General features: G+C 38.6%; 1 protein-coding gene across 1 annotated transcript in view; it reads left to right on the forward strand.

The window, feature by feature from the left end:
* CTBP1 (C-terminal binding protein 1) overlaps positions 1-16,368 on the forward strand; it is a 269,296-nt gene that overhangs the window by 235,486 nt on the left and 17,442 nt on the right. The window contains exon 5 of the mRNA XM_072406893.1: positions 12,978-13,132. Within this exon, the coding sequence (XP_072262994.1) occupies positions 12,978-13,132 (155 nt within the window). The remainder of the gene's footprint in view (positions 1-12,977; positions 13,133-16,368) is intronic.

A 16,368-nucleotide genomic window follows, 5' to 3' on the forward strand; every position in this document is an offset into this window, starting at 1 on the left:
TCTTTGAGACATGACAATGGTTTTGGTTGCAAATTGTGTTTTTATATATTAGGCCAGTTTCTAAATTTAGTACATAGGAGCAAATATTGTGGCTTCAGTTTTTGAAAATCTTTTCTAGTTGCCTGACATTCTAATTTAAGATTAAGAAGTCTATAAATGACCACCTAGCTTGTAGTTGTTGGTCACTGGCTTGGTTACACTGAAATCACACCTGGAAACTCATTTGATGTACAAATGAGAGAACTTCTTTTTTTTAAATAACTTTGTGGAAACTTAACCACACTTGGGCTAGGAACATGTTAATGCCAATGCCTAACCAGGAATTATGGCATCGGACTTCACTTTTAGGGGTTATGTAGTTAACGGTCCACTCGGAATTTAATCAGTCCTTTTTTTTAGAAGTTCCTCATTTTGATGTGCTGTATTAAACTAGATTGGTCAGCCAACCTCATAACGTTTATCACATTGGTAACTTTGAAACACTATTTTTCAAAATAGTTATATTGCTTACTCCTGGGTTCAACTAAACATGGGCTAGGTAGCTAAGAACATGGTACTTGCACATTGTACATAAATATGCGCTGTGTTATATTGTATTCTTTGCAATGTCAAGGCCTTGACTCTTCTGTGATGGCTTACTACAAGATCAAATGACATCATGGCTCACGTTTGGCACTTTTTCAAAAATGGTTTCTGAAAAGATAATTGACTGGAAGAGTTTCAAATGCACCACACCCTTTATATATCACATCAGTTGCCAAGAGCTTTTTTTTCCAAAAAGGAAAAATTTTAAGTTTTAACGGTGCTGATGTCAACACAACACACAATTTATTTATATAACATGATAAAAGCACATCGCAAGATATTACTTGCAATATATGTGATACCGGTTGGAACACTTCAGCAAATATATTGGTACAAGTTTGACGTTAGTCTTTGTGGCTTTTACGGTCCTTGACGCATTTCACCACCAGTAGGCTTCATCAGAAGGACACAGTGTTTAGTACCCCATATAAATATTTGTGTTACAAAAACCTAATCGAGTAAATAGCAGGAGAATACATATGATATTTGTTTCAAAATATTTGAACATAGTATCCAAAGAATTAGGAATCGCACCTACTTGCGCAAAGTTTAATTACCTAAACTGCTATCGTGTCCATGCAGTGTTCATATAAAAGAAATGGTTCTAAAAGGTAAAATAGGCGGAACAGACTGTTGTGTTTCATCAAACGGTAAAACATCACCATTACCTATCAAGAAGGGATGAGTTAAATAACAAATATGTCCTTTCAATGACCTTAAATTCAAAGCATGATATACAACGGATAACTACACGGGAGTATATTTTTACATCCATTTTAATACACCATAAACTTTGTTGTGCTTCATCCAACAAAGAAGTGTCTAAATTTTCAATCCTGCGGCTTACATTGCTGTTGGGTGGGTTGGGTTATTTTCCAGAGGTTGCATGCAATCACCACTTCCTGTCGGCCCATTTCCTCCCCAGACCTTTTGATCACACATTGTGGTGCATTAGTAGGAGGCAGCTATACTATAGTATGGGGTCACATCACGATCGGCTACACAACAGTCTGGTCTGCCTATTTCGCCTTTTAGAATCATTTTTTATATGAACACTCCATGGGCATGATACAAGTTTGAGCAAGTAGATGTGACTGTTAATTCTTTGGATACTATGTTCAAATATTTTGAAAGGAAAATCTATGCATTCTCCTGCTATTTACTCGGTTATGTTTTTGTAACACTGATAATTATGAGGTACTAGTAACGCTGAGTCCTAATGAAGCCTACTGGTGAAACGCATCAAGAACTGTAAAAGCCATAAAGACTGTAACTTGTACCAATATATTTGCTAAAGTGTTCAACTGTTATCACATATATTGCAAGTAATTTCTTGGGATGTGTTTATAATTCATAAAGTGCACAAAACTTTTTTTAAATTTATGTGCTGTTATGAAGCACTGTTAAAAACCCTAAAACTTTTTTCCATTTTGGAAAAAAAAAGCTTTATTGGCATCTAATGTCATTTTTTTTTAAATGTTCCTTATGGTAAACGTGAAGGCTCTGCAGGCAATTAGTTTTCATGCAAACAAACCAATTTTTTTGAACCTGGCCTTGTGCACAGGTTGGTCATGCTGGTTCAGGAAATGCTTCACCAAACTGGAAAACAATGGCATGCTTTCAGCCTTGTGGTGACCATGCCTCGTATGCTGTAACTTTTGAAACATATGAAACACCTGAACTCAATTGTTTGGAGGGCGGTTCACTTGCTTTTGCCCATACGGTGAATGTGTTCTGGTCAGGTATTGGCAAACTTTTAAGCAAATAGTGTAGGCAAACCATAAACCTAATGCCGTCAAGTTGTGGGATGTGTTTTTGGTTTTGGGGTAAGCTAAAACCTTGGAATTAGAATAACAAAGGGTATACTAATTCAAACAGGAGGAGATATTTCCGGAAAAATGGCACAATACGAGTAGGTAGCATTGGACTTTATTTTAAGCAATCTATTATCCAGGGTTTAACAATTCAAAGCTTCCTCTGTTTTGGGGGTTAGTCCCTCTGTTAATGCAAAACCCACGTCTCACCATTCTTTAAATTTTTGTTCCTTTCAGAAAGTTGATGAGCTTTCCATCTTGGCTTTTGAAATGTGTTAAAGTGTGACAAGGTAGAAATATACTAACTGACATGTCTTCCTACTTTCCTAAAATCCTCCACTAGCTTTGGCAATGTTCTGCAGCCGTCTTAACTGACATGTCCTTTGCTGAGAGCTCTCTACATAAAATTTACTGGATTTGAAGATCTGTGAATGTGACGTGACCGTTGAGTTTACGCTCAGATTATTTTGCCTGCAAGCAAACCCTCTTATGCTGATGATCTCAGAAATAAAGTACAGAAACGATGACTCCAGTTAACCCTTCTATCTTGGTATTTTGTCTTTGTGATTTTTTTTTTTTTTCTCCTAATGAAATACTTGACCTGACAACTGGAGCCTGCTTAATATTACAATTAAGGTGCTAAAAACCAGCAGAAATAGGTGGTTTGTTGTCATAGAAACCAATGAGCGACATTTTGTCAGCCTGCTACAGAATTCCTTCCCCCTTATTTTCAAGGTTTATGGGGGAAAAAAACATGGATACTGCACTGCTAAATTGCCCACGGGTGTTATTTATGCTTTTATAGACGCTTGGGCTGGTCCAGTCTTCATTTCAATGAATGCAGCTTTTGCTTGTGGTGAACTTTGGCTTGATGGCTGATAACCTGGACCAAAAGTTGCTTTGTTGTATGAGTATGCTAATTGGTTCTGTAAAAGGGAAGTTAGACTTTAAGTCTCAAAACTTTGAGAACAGTTCAAATGGTAAAATAGCACAACTTTTGCAAAGAGCAGGGTCCTAGCTGGTTCCTAATGGCTGACCTGCGCTTCCAGGAATACGGAACCCCCGTAGGAATGATTTGAACATTGGTGTACATGTGCAGTAGAGTTTCCACCCTGGGATGGTTTATTTAAAGCAACCATTAAATGTTACCATTTTCGGGCAGGACCCAACTCCCAACCTACTGTGCATTTGTGGCACCAGGATATTGTATTAGATTTTACAAAGTCCAATAAAACGCGTCAATTCCTGTTACCCAAAGTGCCAGTAGATCAAATTCCAGGTAAACCAGCTCAGTTTTTGGCTTGAGTGTTAGCTGAATCATGGAAATATGGTAAGGACTTCATTGGAATCCTAGGTTTACCTAGTAAGAATGCTAATTTGAATGAGCTGTAATTACTACAGGTACCCTTAAACTTTTCAGGATTATAATTTTAAAGATTTTGGTTCTTTTATACAAACAAAATTGATAGGACATGAGAATAAAATGACAATATTAGAATAACTTGGCCCCAATAGAATTCCCAATGATTCCAAACAGGTGGAAAGGTGTCTGACTTGATGTATCAGGCTTTTACAGTAAATTGTATTACAGCAATTCTTTGCACATCTGCAGAGTGTAGAGTTTACACTGACATAAAGATTCATTTGGAGTGAGAAATGCAAATTATACTTGTTTTAGTTTTGTTTGTGTGACAACAAGGATGAGGGAAAACTATCAAAAGCATCCTTGACATTCTGAAATGTCAAAAGACTGAGCATGTTGGCTCTTCTGACATCTGGAAAGAACACCAAAAAAAGGGCTTTGAAGCTCGTGCAAATCTGTGGGGGCCAAGCTTTGACCTTCCAGTGCTGTCACAGCCTGGAGAAAGGCGGCTTTAAGAAACCCTGACACTTCTAACAAAGGTAATTGGGGAGGGTGTACTCCCCGCAGCAAGAATGTTGAGATTGTTTCACTGCCTAACCACTTTGTAAATGGATTGAAAAATGTGATTAGGAGCAAAGATTGGATTTCTGCTAGTGAACAGGAAAATTCTTTTTTTCTCAGGGTTTTATTACCCTTGCATTATTCTCTAGGGGTTTGTTTGTGTTTTTTTGTGCAGCAAAACTCCTGCATTTTGCAGCATGGAAATGCATTTCAGGTATTGGTCCTACTAATTCCTGGCTGACAGGTTCACATCTGTCTTAAAGTTTAGAGTGAAACGAAAAGGTCCATTCACATTTTCGTGCACTGAAATGGATGCTGAACAGAGTAAATCCGAGCTGAAGGCTCTTCGGGGAATACATCCAGCTGAAGGCTCTTCTCACCCAGGCTGACAGGGCAGATGTAGTGTATTGAGTTAAAGGACTCAGTACACATGGGAACAATTGGAGCTGGTGTGAAATGGTTGTTCCTATGATATTTACAATATCAGAATTGAAGATATCCAGTACAGGTCAATATCACCCTTGTAGTATTGGTTTATTAGGAATGTCTTCAGAATGGACTGTTCCTGAGGGTTTTTGGTGTTTGTTTTTATCATAGAATGTTCCTTACATCCCCAGTGTGGTAGCTTTTGATTTCTTCATTCTGTTTTCCAATTAGTGTTGTATTGCCTTTTCTGAAATAGCTAATTTCCAAGCTAAAAAAATGGCAAATGCAGAACATATTGATTGGGCCAATAGGGCAGTGTTCCTATTGTTTCCTAAGAGCAAAACTGATAACAAAAACATCCAATGCACACACCCCCATCTCTCTAAACTTGTTTGCCCTTCTCCATTACAAGTATCAAAGTCCAGACGTGACAACCGTGGCTCTCTTTATAAATATAGTAGATTATTTTACTATTGGGTTGTTCATCCAAAGTTTCTCCTTAGCACACCATAGCAAAATAAAGTGCTCTATAGAAAAGCCACAACAAAATATCTCTTCCTGTCCACTCTCATACAACTGAAGGACCCTGCAATGCTCGTGTTGGCTTAAAATTAATCCAAATTTAATTTTTTTTTAACAGTGTTTCTTGGAATAAGGTCATAATTAATTTACCTTTTATGTTCGGTCTTTCCTAAATATTGACTTTCTAGTACTGTTTGACTTTATTAATGTGCCACCTGTAAGGTGTTGGTTCAATGACTGCTAAGAGACCATCCCTTCTGTACTAAATATGGCAAGAAGTGTGATCACATATTCTGCATACCATTGGGGGAAAAAATGGTGTAGGTTTGTGAGGGTTCATTTTCGGCATTAGGGAAATTCTAACGGTCCTCTGGAAAGTCTGAAATGGCTCGGTGTAACATTAATGGTGATTGAATTCAGGGTGTTGCTTTCTGGCTGTCGGAAAAATAAACCATACAACAGTTAGGCTCTATTGCAGTTGTGAAGTTTGTGGCTGTATATTGGCACCTCCAAGGTCTGTAGCTAGTTAATAGTGTTGGTATTCATTTTGATAGGCTGGAAAATATTACTATATGACGGTGAATATCCCTGACAGTCATTCTCTCTCAAGCTATAAAAAATGCCCTTGCTGAAGTAGTATCAGGACTGTACTAGTTTCTTAGTTTAGGTCCCTCATCTTCGTTGAGGCGCTGGCCCCGACATCTTTCTTCCGGGTTGTTTTTCCTGTGTCACCTGATCTTGCACTGCGCAGGCGCGAAACCAAGGCAATTTTTTTTCCTCCTTCTGTGCATGTGCGGCGATGAAGACAAAGGGGAGGGTTTTTTATACAATTTTCACTTTAAAGTGTTGTCTACCCTTTTATGTAAAGTAAACATTTTGAGTTTAGTTTTGCTTCAACTGTTGCCACTTTCAATCTGTCACTTTCATCTTGAAAAGGCCTTGTGTCTCTGCCAATTTTACAAAACATTGCCTACAACCAAACATTGATAATTTTGTTGCATTATGCTGATGATCTGCTAATGTATTTCTAGAGGGGTAATGGCAGCTATATAAATTATTGGCATATCCTTTGATTTGTATTGCAATTGATTGTAAACTGTGCTGATATTCTTATTCTGTATGCTTATTTTTGATAAATTTATCCTTCTGGCACAGCATGCTGAAAAGCAGCTCTGATATGAAAACATTCATCTTTTTTTCTTTTATAATTAGTGTTTGTCAGAAGCTGTAATTGAGTTCCTAAAGACATTTCTCAATGAACAGGCTTCATTCATTTAACGCCACTTATCAATCTGGTCTCTATTATTTGGCTGCAAGTCATATTGGTTTAGTGAGTCGGTTATGGTAGATCTACACTAAGGGGGATGACTTTAAATTTGGGCATGCTGGGCTTGTATTTAACTTTTAACATTTTGGTCTGTTTGGCCTTTCATTTCTTCCCAAAACATTCTGCCATTAATTGGCCCATAAAGACTTGACATTCTTTTTGTATGTTTTTATTGCAAAAGGCAAAAAAGTAGCCAGTGTGGTTGGAATTCTGTTTTGCTGAACAGTGAAGAAACACAATTAGTCTGCTAACATGGTGTCTATTACTGTTAAGTCATCTGCTACTGTAGCCATCTTCCACCCTTAAGTTTGTTGTTTAATGTGGCCCCAGTTGCTGTACTAAATTGCAACGGCGACCCGGACTGTGTCTTGGAACTATATCCCCGAGCTGGTACCATGACCCCACTGGTAACATTGCATTGGTAGTGGGACCCTACATGGTGTATTAGTAATGGAACTGTGACCTCAAAAATGGCATTATATCCCTTGTATATAGGGGCAGCACAGTTCCAGTTTTGAATCTCGGCCAGGACGCTATCTGCATGGAGTTTGCAGATTCTCCCCATGACAAATTAATGTCTGGGCCTCCCTCTATTACATCTATGAGAGCTCTTTGCTGTTTAGGAAATCATTTTTTTGGGTTAGCCATACCTTTACCCATGTACTATATTCTACACTCCAATTTGCAATGTGACCTACAAGTTTATATAGGTCTAACAGTCAGATGTCCTCCAATTTGTGACCAAATATATCAATCCACTGCACCAATAGTGTTTGGCTTATACTTGAATTTGAGTACTGGAAACAGTGTATTTTTTTTTTTCTATTTTGAAAGCTGATTGTAGTCTTGTACAATATTCCCATTACTTAAGGTACTTGGCATTTTTCATTATTAAGGATAATCATGGCATAATTATGTGAGTAGAAAGAGACTTAATCTTTGTTTCTCTTTAAATTCGTTTTCTAACTGGCATTCACTAGGGAAATAGTATATATATATTTACCTCCTCATCCCCAAGTGGCTTCTTCCATAGAGTGCATCAGATATCTGGAATATTTTATTTAGATCATGTTGATCATAATAAGTTGAGTTATGGGAATTTTTAAAGAAGTGTTTTGTGTTTTAAAATGGACAAATGGTCCATTTAAAAAAAATTTACAAAAAAAAAAAATTTTTTTAAAAATTTACATTTTTTTGCAATAAATGGAAACAAAGTACCACATCGGTGTAGCCACTTTATTATATTGTGGAAGCCTGAAACATTTAAGAATTTTGTGCCTGGCTATTAAATCTCCCCATTCTCATATTACAATAGTTGTCACTAAAGTAGGTGTTTTCTCCAGGGATTTCTAATCTTTGGTAACCACTGTGATCTTCCCATATTATCTTCTCAAGGCTTTGTGTTGATATCTGTTTTGAGAGACTTACGAGATCAGAGTTCATTTACAGGTGTATTTCACCAGCAGTTGACCTTTCTCGTAACTTTATCATTCTTCTTAAACTGCTTCTGGATTTCTTTCTATGGGAAGAGCCAGGGTACTGGTGTGAAGATCACCAACGCTGGGCATAAATACAATATAGTATAGAGGGCTTCCTGCACATCATGAAATGTGGCCCAATCTTCCATTTGTAAAAGTTCACAATGTCCATATTGTAGATATTACATGGCATTGTAAAGCTGAATAATTCAATTTTTCTTTGGTGGGAACAGTCCTGGTTGCATCTTGGGCCTTTGATTGGCACTTAATGTGCATGATTACATAAGTACGTTTATCCACACAATGCATAGTAACCATTTTATTGTGGTTTTTACCAGTTAATTCCTAAAATGTACTAAAAATCCCAGTCTGAATGACTTTAATATTAACGAGGGTGAAAAATGTTCTCTGAAGCGAAAATTTGTTAAATGTGACCGTATGAATGGTATGTCAAAGGAGCGGTAAAGAACATTTTTATGAAACGGCCAGTGGGTGAGGAGTTTACAACAACTTGAGGTCTTCCTGACCTAAGTTTGCACTTGAGAAATGATTTAGTGATAACAGATTAGTTTGCTCCAGATACAATATACTAAATCTTGTGTTTTACTACTTAACCATGTTATGCATAGCAATGTCCCACTGTTATGTAACATTTATTTATATTTTGTGGGTACTAGTTTAAACATCGGTGTGCCCTGGAAAAGTGGTGCCGTTATAAAGGGGCCTTGATGCCAGCTTTGACCTGAGCCATGCAACAGTCAAACAACTTTTCGTAGGTGAAGGTTTTGCATTTTCTACTGGTGTGTTTTTTTTTTTTTTTTTTTTTTTTTTTTTTTTTTTTTCCTCATGGATGAAAGTTTCTCTTGGACCTCCAATTATTTGACTTAATGCTCTGCAACATTTTCACAGTAATTAAGATTCTGTTCAGTTGCAACTAAGGCTACATACACATGTCATATGACTCTCGTCCGATATTGCCTAATTGCTGATATCATAAGAGAATCTGGCGTGTGTACAGCACTCGTCGTCCCTCCTGGGGGATAGAAGTTTGTAGCAGCATGTAAATGGTTGTAGAATAAAGTGAAACTAAACCCCAAACAATAAAATCACACTTGCCTTTAATCCTGCAGATCAGTTTATCCGTTGGGAGGTTTTTCATTGGGTCCCGTGTCGTCCCGGTATCAGTCTTAAGCCCGGCGCAGAGGGAGTGCCAGGCTCCGCCATCTTTTCCTGGTTCACATGATCTTGCGAAAAAAACTGTGCATGTGCAGTGAGGTCAGCAAATTTTTTTTCGCTATTGATCAAAGGGCTTCTTCTGCGCATGCCCGAGATACCCAACAATCGAGAATTAAAGTGGGGGTGTGCTTTTTTTTTTTTTTTTTTTTTTTTTTTTTTTTGTCTTGCACCCTTAAAAAAAAAAAAAAAAAATACCGGTAATGACATTTTTATTTTAAAGAAAAGGGTTATCTACACCCTTATATAGTAAAAATGTTGCGTTTAGGTATGCTTTAACCAAGGTCATTTAAATTGCCCTAGAATACAAATTGTTTTGTGTAACACACAGTATATAAACAATATTTTTTTGGGAGGAGGTGGTTTGTCTGTATTCACTCTCTTTTTTTTTTTTGCAAACACATGCCTTTTGTGGGCCCAAAATTCAGACTTATCTTGCCAGCGGGGAGGTACAATTTCAGCTGGGCCATCTGAACACAATTCCCCTGTGGACAGAGCACAATTTCTCTCTTATGTGGCTTCTCTTCCCTCCCCTTATTGTGATTACATGAAACATGATAAGTTCAGCCAAGCCTTTGCCTGTTGTGTTTGGATACGCCGCTGTTGTTTCTGGCCTAATCTCAGTCAACCAGTCTTTATTTTTCCATTTATTTTCTACCAGTTTTCCTGTTTTCCTTACCTTCCCAATGAACTTGGCAATTTAAAATTGCAAATCTGTTTTCTCTTTTTAGCCCCCTGGGATGGGGAATGCGGATTATCCTGTGTACTTAGAATTCTTTTTTAAAAGGGGCTTCTACCTTTTTACAATCCATCAAGCAAAGATTTTTACTAGTTGAATAAATATTTGCAACTTATGTTATTCTTATACTTGCAAGTTAAAAACTCAGGAATAACAAAATATGCAGCATTGCTACCTAATGTACATTGTGGTTTTCATTTTACGTACACAGTTTCTTTAAAAAAAGAAATTCTCCCAAATGCCTATTCACATCCTTTTCTCGGATGACAACGCTTCCTTCTCATCAAGCGGCCTGTTGTCAGTTAAGTGTAAAACTCAACGTAACGCAATTGTAATATCGGGACTAGACACGTCCCATGACTGCCCCTTGTAGCCTTCAGAGATTGTTTTCCGAAGGGACTACATCAGACTGGACAGTCAGAAAGCACCTTATAGTGTCCAATGTACCATGTTTGGCAGTTTCTGGGTATTTGAGCTATGCTGAACTTCCCCTTTTGTTATCTACTGATGGTATTCATTTACTGGTTGCCCTACTGCGTAAAAATCTTACTTTGGATAATAGCATGTTTAAGTGCAGACGAAGGGTAAATGCAGTGATTGAACGAAGCTTCTAAAATCTTGATGACCCTAAACATCCAAAGTCATTATTTTTTAATGATAAAAATGTCTTTAAAAGAACCATGGCTCATTGTGCCATGAAGGACCTTGTTCAGGTGTGAACTAACTGATCCCTAACCCATATGCATTGCATCACTCAATACGGTAGTGCCCTGCTATTGTGTTGTGGTGTGCTGCATCAAAAAAAAAATACCAATGCTTTAACACACCAAAAGGGACAGAATACGTCTGGACCTTAACTTACCCCCACAATATAATATGATTGGCTTCAGTACCCTTGATGTGCCTATAGATCTCGAAGGAGAGTTGCATGCACAATTCCAACAAGATACCATCACATCAGAAATTTCAGGGCTTGTACTAGGTAAATGTCCCTAATGTCTAATTCCAACATTGCAAATATTCTGCTCTTTATCGGGTTCGTGCAGAAGTACCCCTTGTGCCATCCTCATAGTAGCCTTGCTGTTTTGTATGAGAAAACTGGCTATAAGTTGAGTTTGTAGACCATATTGGATCAAATTTTTTGGTGTCTTATTGAAATAATTTAATATATTTTTGTATTGGGAATTGGTGGTACCAAAGAATATTTGTTAATTTCCCAGCATCTTGCACCAAGGCGCCATCAGAAGCGATCAGTGACTCTGGTAAATAGAGCAGACGTGGGAAAATAGCTTGTAGCAACATCTTGTAGAGAAGTGTCATGAAATCAGAACATTAACTGAAAGGTTGGGAAAGAAGGGGAAAAGTTCACAGAATTGGCTGGCATTCAAGAAAGCAATGGGGCCGGGGCTGTGCCTGTGTTTTCTCCTGTGTGAGCTTGTTTCTGTTACATGTAACTGTACACTACAGCTTCACATCCGGAAACTAAATAAACTCAGCGGGCATTTTATCAAATCTCTTCCTGCAGCCAAACTACTCCAGATATCACTGGGGCCCGGCTTTGTGAATGGAGCTGCCTAAATTTTCTGTGCAATATTGGGTTGCGCTTGTATGTGTTTTTTTGTGATTCGTGTTGGCACAGTTTACCCATGGTTTGTTTTTCTTTTTTTGTAAATTACACACAATACTTTTATTTACGGAGGCTTCCTATTTTGTTAAAAAAAAAAAAAAAAAAAAAAAAAATTTCCAGTTTGTCCTTTTGGGACTCTGGGGGAAGTAGGTGAGGGGAAAAGAGCGCACCGTTCTGCTCTATGGAGAGGGGGAGAATGATGGAGCTGCATCTCACTGCGCTCTCCTCTTCACATCCATTACAATTGTTAGTGGATCTGCCAAGACGGATCCATGGACGAGCGTTCTACACATGCCAGATTGTCGTCCGATATCAGCCCTGAGGCAATTATCTGGCAAGAATCATCTGACGTGTGTACGTAGCATTTCTGCAAGTGAATAAGGAGGTAAAATCTGCCCAATGGGGACGTAAGTGTAAATAAAATCCTGATACATTTCATCCCTTCCACATTGTCCAATACTAAAAACTGCTTTCTGCTAAGCTTTCTTATACCCAGATGAATAGAAATAGAGGAGCTGGTGCTTTTGTGTAAGTGTTACCTCCCTGAGAACAACATTAAATCTCCTATTTAGCCCAATAATTGATCTTAATAAATAAATAAAAAAAAAAAAAAAAGCTGATCCGGTGCCGTCATCTGCAGATTCACCACCCTGCTGGACGTTCTTTGAGAGGGTTGGGGCTGAACCTCAGTTACATACCTACTTACATACTTTTATCAGCTAGTTATGGGGGAAGCTGCTACTTTTCCATGCACTCGCCTCCAGAAAGGTAAGTAAATGCCCAGATAAGTGACCCTGTTACTTGAGGGTCCTGTCCGCTGCTGCAGTGTGAATTGAAAATTGGGCTTTAAATAAGAAATGGCACAGCAAAGATTTTTCTGGCATGTGACCAACATCAAAAGCTTTGCTTAAGAGGTCACCCTAAAAGCTATTGCCACATTCACATATCAAATCCCATTTAGAGCTTTTCCACGTGGAAGAGCAACCTGGCACGACACTTTAAGGAATACGAGTAAATGGCTTTTATTGGAGGTTCAAACTTTGTTGCTCGAGGGAAATATTTGGCTGAAGTTCCACTTTAAGTATTGTTGAGTGCTAAAACGCCATTATTTTAGGTGCTAAATGTGTAAATTAGAGGTGAATGTGTGCAAAGCACTGTACAGCTCTGTTTTGAATCTATGGAGAAGTTTAGAAGTATTTTTCTGCTGGTGTCCATTTCCATATTCTGATATGTGACTCAAAGGTCTTTAATAATCTACTTCTAAATGTTATGTATTAATCTTCCTTATTTGTGTTTCTTTAGGCATTCGACCTCCCATCATGAATGGGCCCATGCACCCGCGGCCTCTCGTGGCTCTGCTGGATGGCAGGGATTGTACAGTAGAAATGCCCATTTTAAAGGACGTGGCCACAGTGGCATTCTGCGATGCACAGTCCACTCAAGAAATCCACGAGAAGGTAATTTAAACTCAACATTCCATATTCATTTGTGAAGGTGTTTAGTAGATGTAAAACCTGTCAGGATCCGAATATTGGAGCTGACCTTGTGTGTTCCAGGGCTGTCATCCTTCATAGCTTAATAGCCCTAATATGTTTATCCCACATCCGCTTGGCAGCGAATGGTGAAACAATGACCCCAAAAGTTACACCTTTAAAAAGTAAGCATTGGCAACTCCCATGTGTCTGTCCGTTGTCTTTTTGTAATCTGTGCTATATAATTTTCTGGCTCTATGCATCTGAAAATATATATGTATATATTTTTTTTTTTTTTTTTTTTTATAGAATTGCTAGTTGTTGGGTTGTCATGGTGGTCACCGGCTTCACAAATTTGAATCATTGAGTTGTATTCTGTTGCATAATTTTAAGTCTTTAAACTGCTTTTTCATGTATTTAGGTTGGGGGAGTTAACATGTACATGAGGGGTTTTTCCATATTTGTTTTGTCATCTATGCAGGCTTTGCTTCTGCTCTGCTTTGAGTCTAATAGTCAAATTTTACTGCAAATTGACGGTGCAGTTATCGCTCATTGGGTGCCCAATATCAACTGCGGGAGTGGTTGCAGAGGGGTAAAGAGGGGGCACTTTCTGAACTATAAAAATGCCTGAGAAAGATATAGAAATGGCCTTCTAGCATTGGGGTGGTGTTTTTACAGGACCTGAAGGGGATATAAGGAGGTGAAACATTTGTCTATACTTCCTTACTAAAGATTTTAAAAACTTTCATACATTGTTTAGCAAGTATTTAAAGCATTCCCATTCAAGCCTATTAAAGAGTTTGAGCAGCTAGCTGACCATAAGACGTTGTAGTTGGCATCATTGATGCTCATAAAAAGTAAGGTAGACATACCCTTTAGTGAATGCCTGAAAATGGCAATGCGAGCCTGGTGGCACCCTCACATTTTCCAGGCAGAGAAACATTTGGAAAAGGCTTGCCTTCCCTGCCCATCTGAGCAATCCCTTGCACCCTATGAATAGCTATTTGTTTTTTTTTTTTTTTGTTTTTTTTTTTTTCATGTTGGCTTGCTGTACAGGTCAATGATCACAGTGCTGTTGGCAAAAAAAGACCTTTCAATGTGTAAATATCATAGAACTCTTAAGGCTGCCTACAAATGTTCAATATTTTGTTGTTGGAAATAATCTTTCACGATCCGTTCCTGCTGAGCAATGCATGAACAAGCACTGTACATACAGCGGTATTTGTCTCTAAGGGGAGAGGTGAGGATGAACGGAGTGGCACCCTGCTGTGATATTTTCTTCACTACCATTACTAGAACCATGGACATGCCCTGTAGGTTAGATCACTATTGGTGACCATGATACACTGCATGTAATTTTTTTAAATTGGTGTATGCACTGAGCATTTTCACAAATGTTAACATCTGCCTTAGTTTCAATTCATCATACACTCAATCTGAACAATTTAGATTTATGAAATTACAGCCAGGTGAGCACAGATGGCTGATAGTGCCTGGTTTAGGTGATCAACTCATTTACCTACTGATGGCCATTTCAGACCTGCGATGAGCCACAGCATTGTGCCCGAAGGGTCCACCGTGGCTCCAATCTCTTCCCTTCAAGTGAATAGGAGTTTAGAAGTGTTTTTTTTTTTTTTTTTTGCATGTGTCTGCAGCTGATTGCAGTGTGGTTCTGAAAGTGACAAGCCACCTTTGGCCGTGTGATTGCTGATTGAGGATTTGTGCCACAGCTGCATGAAATGGTATTTACCTGCAGTGCTGTTGTGTGTTCAGGAGCTGCCAACCCGCAGTATTTCACTGTGGGTCTGTAAAGGGCTATATTGGTTCTTGGTTTCAGAAACGGAGTGCAATTATAGCATCAATTTTGCATCAGTCTACCTAAGTGTTGCTATATTTACCATACATCTGTGAAGTCTTGACAAATCGGAGCACACAGCTGGTTGTGTGTGATTACAGATCAGATTGTTGGCAGGTGGAACCTCTTACCAGGTCATTGTGGAGGACATGTCTAGCCGATGGAGTACCGGACAAAGGGCGATACTTTAGTGGGCAGTGTGACACTTGCAGTGAGAAATGTTTACTTCCTGTGTTTGTACCATACAGCACAATATGTTGTCAGAGTGCATATGAATATGTATCACTTGTCTAGAAATGAGCAAAAGATACTGCTTCACTTATACACATATATAGTGGGTTATCCTGATCTGGTGCCAATAAAATAAGTCCTAAATATGGATCCAGTCATTGCTGGCAGTCATATTCACCATATTGCTTGATAGCTTTAGGCAAATCTGTATATACGAGATGATGCTAATCTGTTACAATTGGTGTATTCTTGGACCCCCCCCAAAAAGATCCAAAGTAAAGAGCATTTATTGCACGGATGTATTAAAAATAGTTTTTCCACCAGACCTGCGGGACATCTCACGAAGTGTTTAAATTGAGAGGATTAAGCCCTTCGGGCCAGGGTCCTCTCCTCCTTTGTCATTGTATCTGCTACCTCTATTTATTGTACAGCCTTGCACAATACGTTGGCGCTATATAAATACTCTTTAATATGTTCTCTAGACCCGTAGGGAAGACCTAGACCTAGGTCTGATAGACTCCTAGTTGTTCTACATTTGATTAGTGCAGCACATGGGGAATGCGTTTTGTCAAATTCAGGGACTTTTACTAGTTAATGTGTGGGGGAAAAACTCAGATGTATTGATACACACCTGAGAAAAGGTATCTTTATTTCATCCTGTAGTTGATAATTTATATGGCATGAGTACTTACAGCACCAATTATGCAAAAAATGCATTTTTTTTTTTTTTTTTTGCCTCTTCCTACTTGTTCTAGGTCAGGCTCAAACTATTAAAACAAACATTCTGAGAAGGTCATTTCTGTCTTAATACATTTCCTTTGACTTTGCATGGGTAGAATCTGCATACTCCATGGAAATGGCGGTCCTTTTGGGAATGCAACCCAGGATCTTGGCTTTTCTAGACAAGAAGGCTAGCCACATATTCTTGAAATGAGCAAGGACGTTTCTCGGTCTGAATGTGAACTTATACCTGCTGGTTTTGCATCTGACTGGGCCCCGCTCCAGCTCATTACATGCTGGAGTACCATGTTGCTCGGACTTTGGCCAAAACCTCGACGTTGTGCGCCTCCGGTTAAAGAAGGCCTGTAAATTGGCAAGGAGCGCAGCCTGCCTAGAGGTGCTGATTTGGCAAAAT

The sequence above is a fragment of the Pyxicephalus adspersus genome, chromosome 3 (genome assembly GCF_032062135.1).
Source record: "Pyxicephalus adspersus chromosome 3, UCB_Pads_2.0, whole genome shotgun sequence".
Taxonomy (NCBI): Eukaryota; Metazoa; Chordata; class Amphibia; order Anura; family Pyxicephalidae; genus Pyxicephalus; species Pyxicephalus adspersus.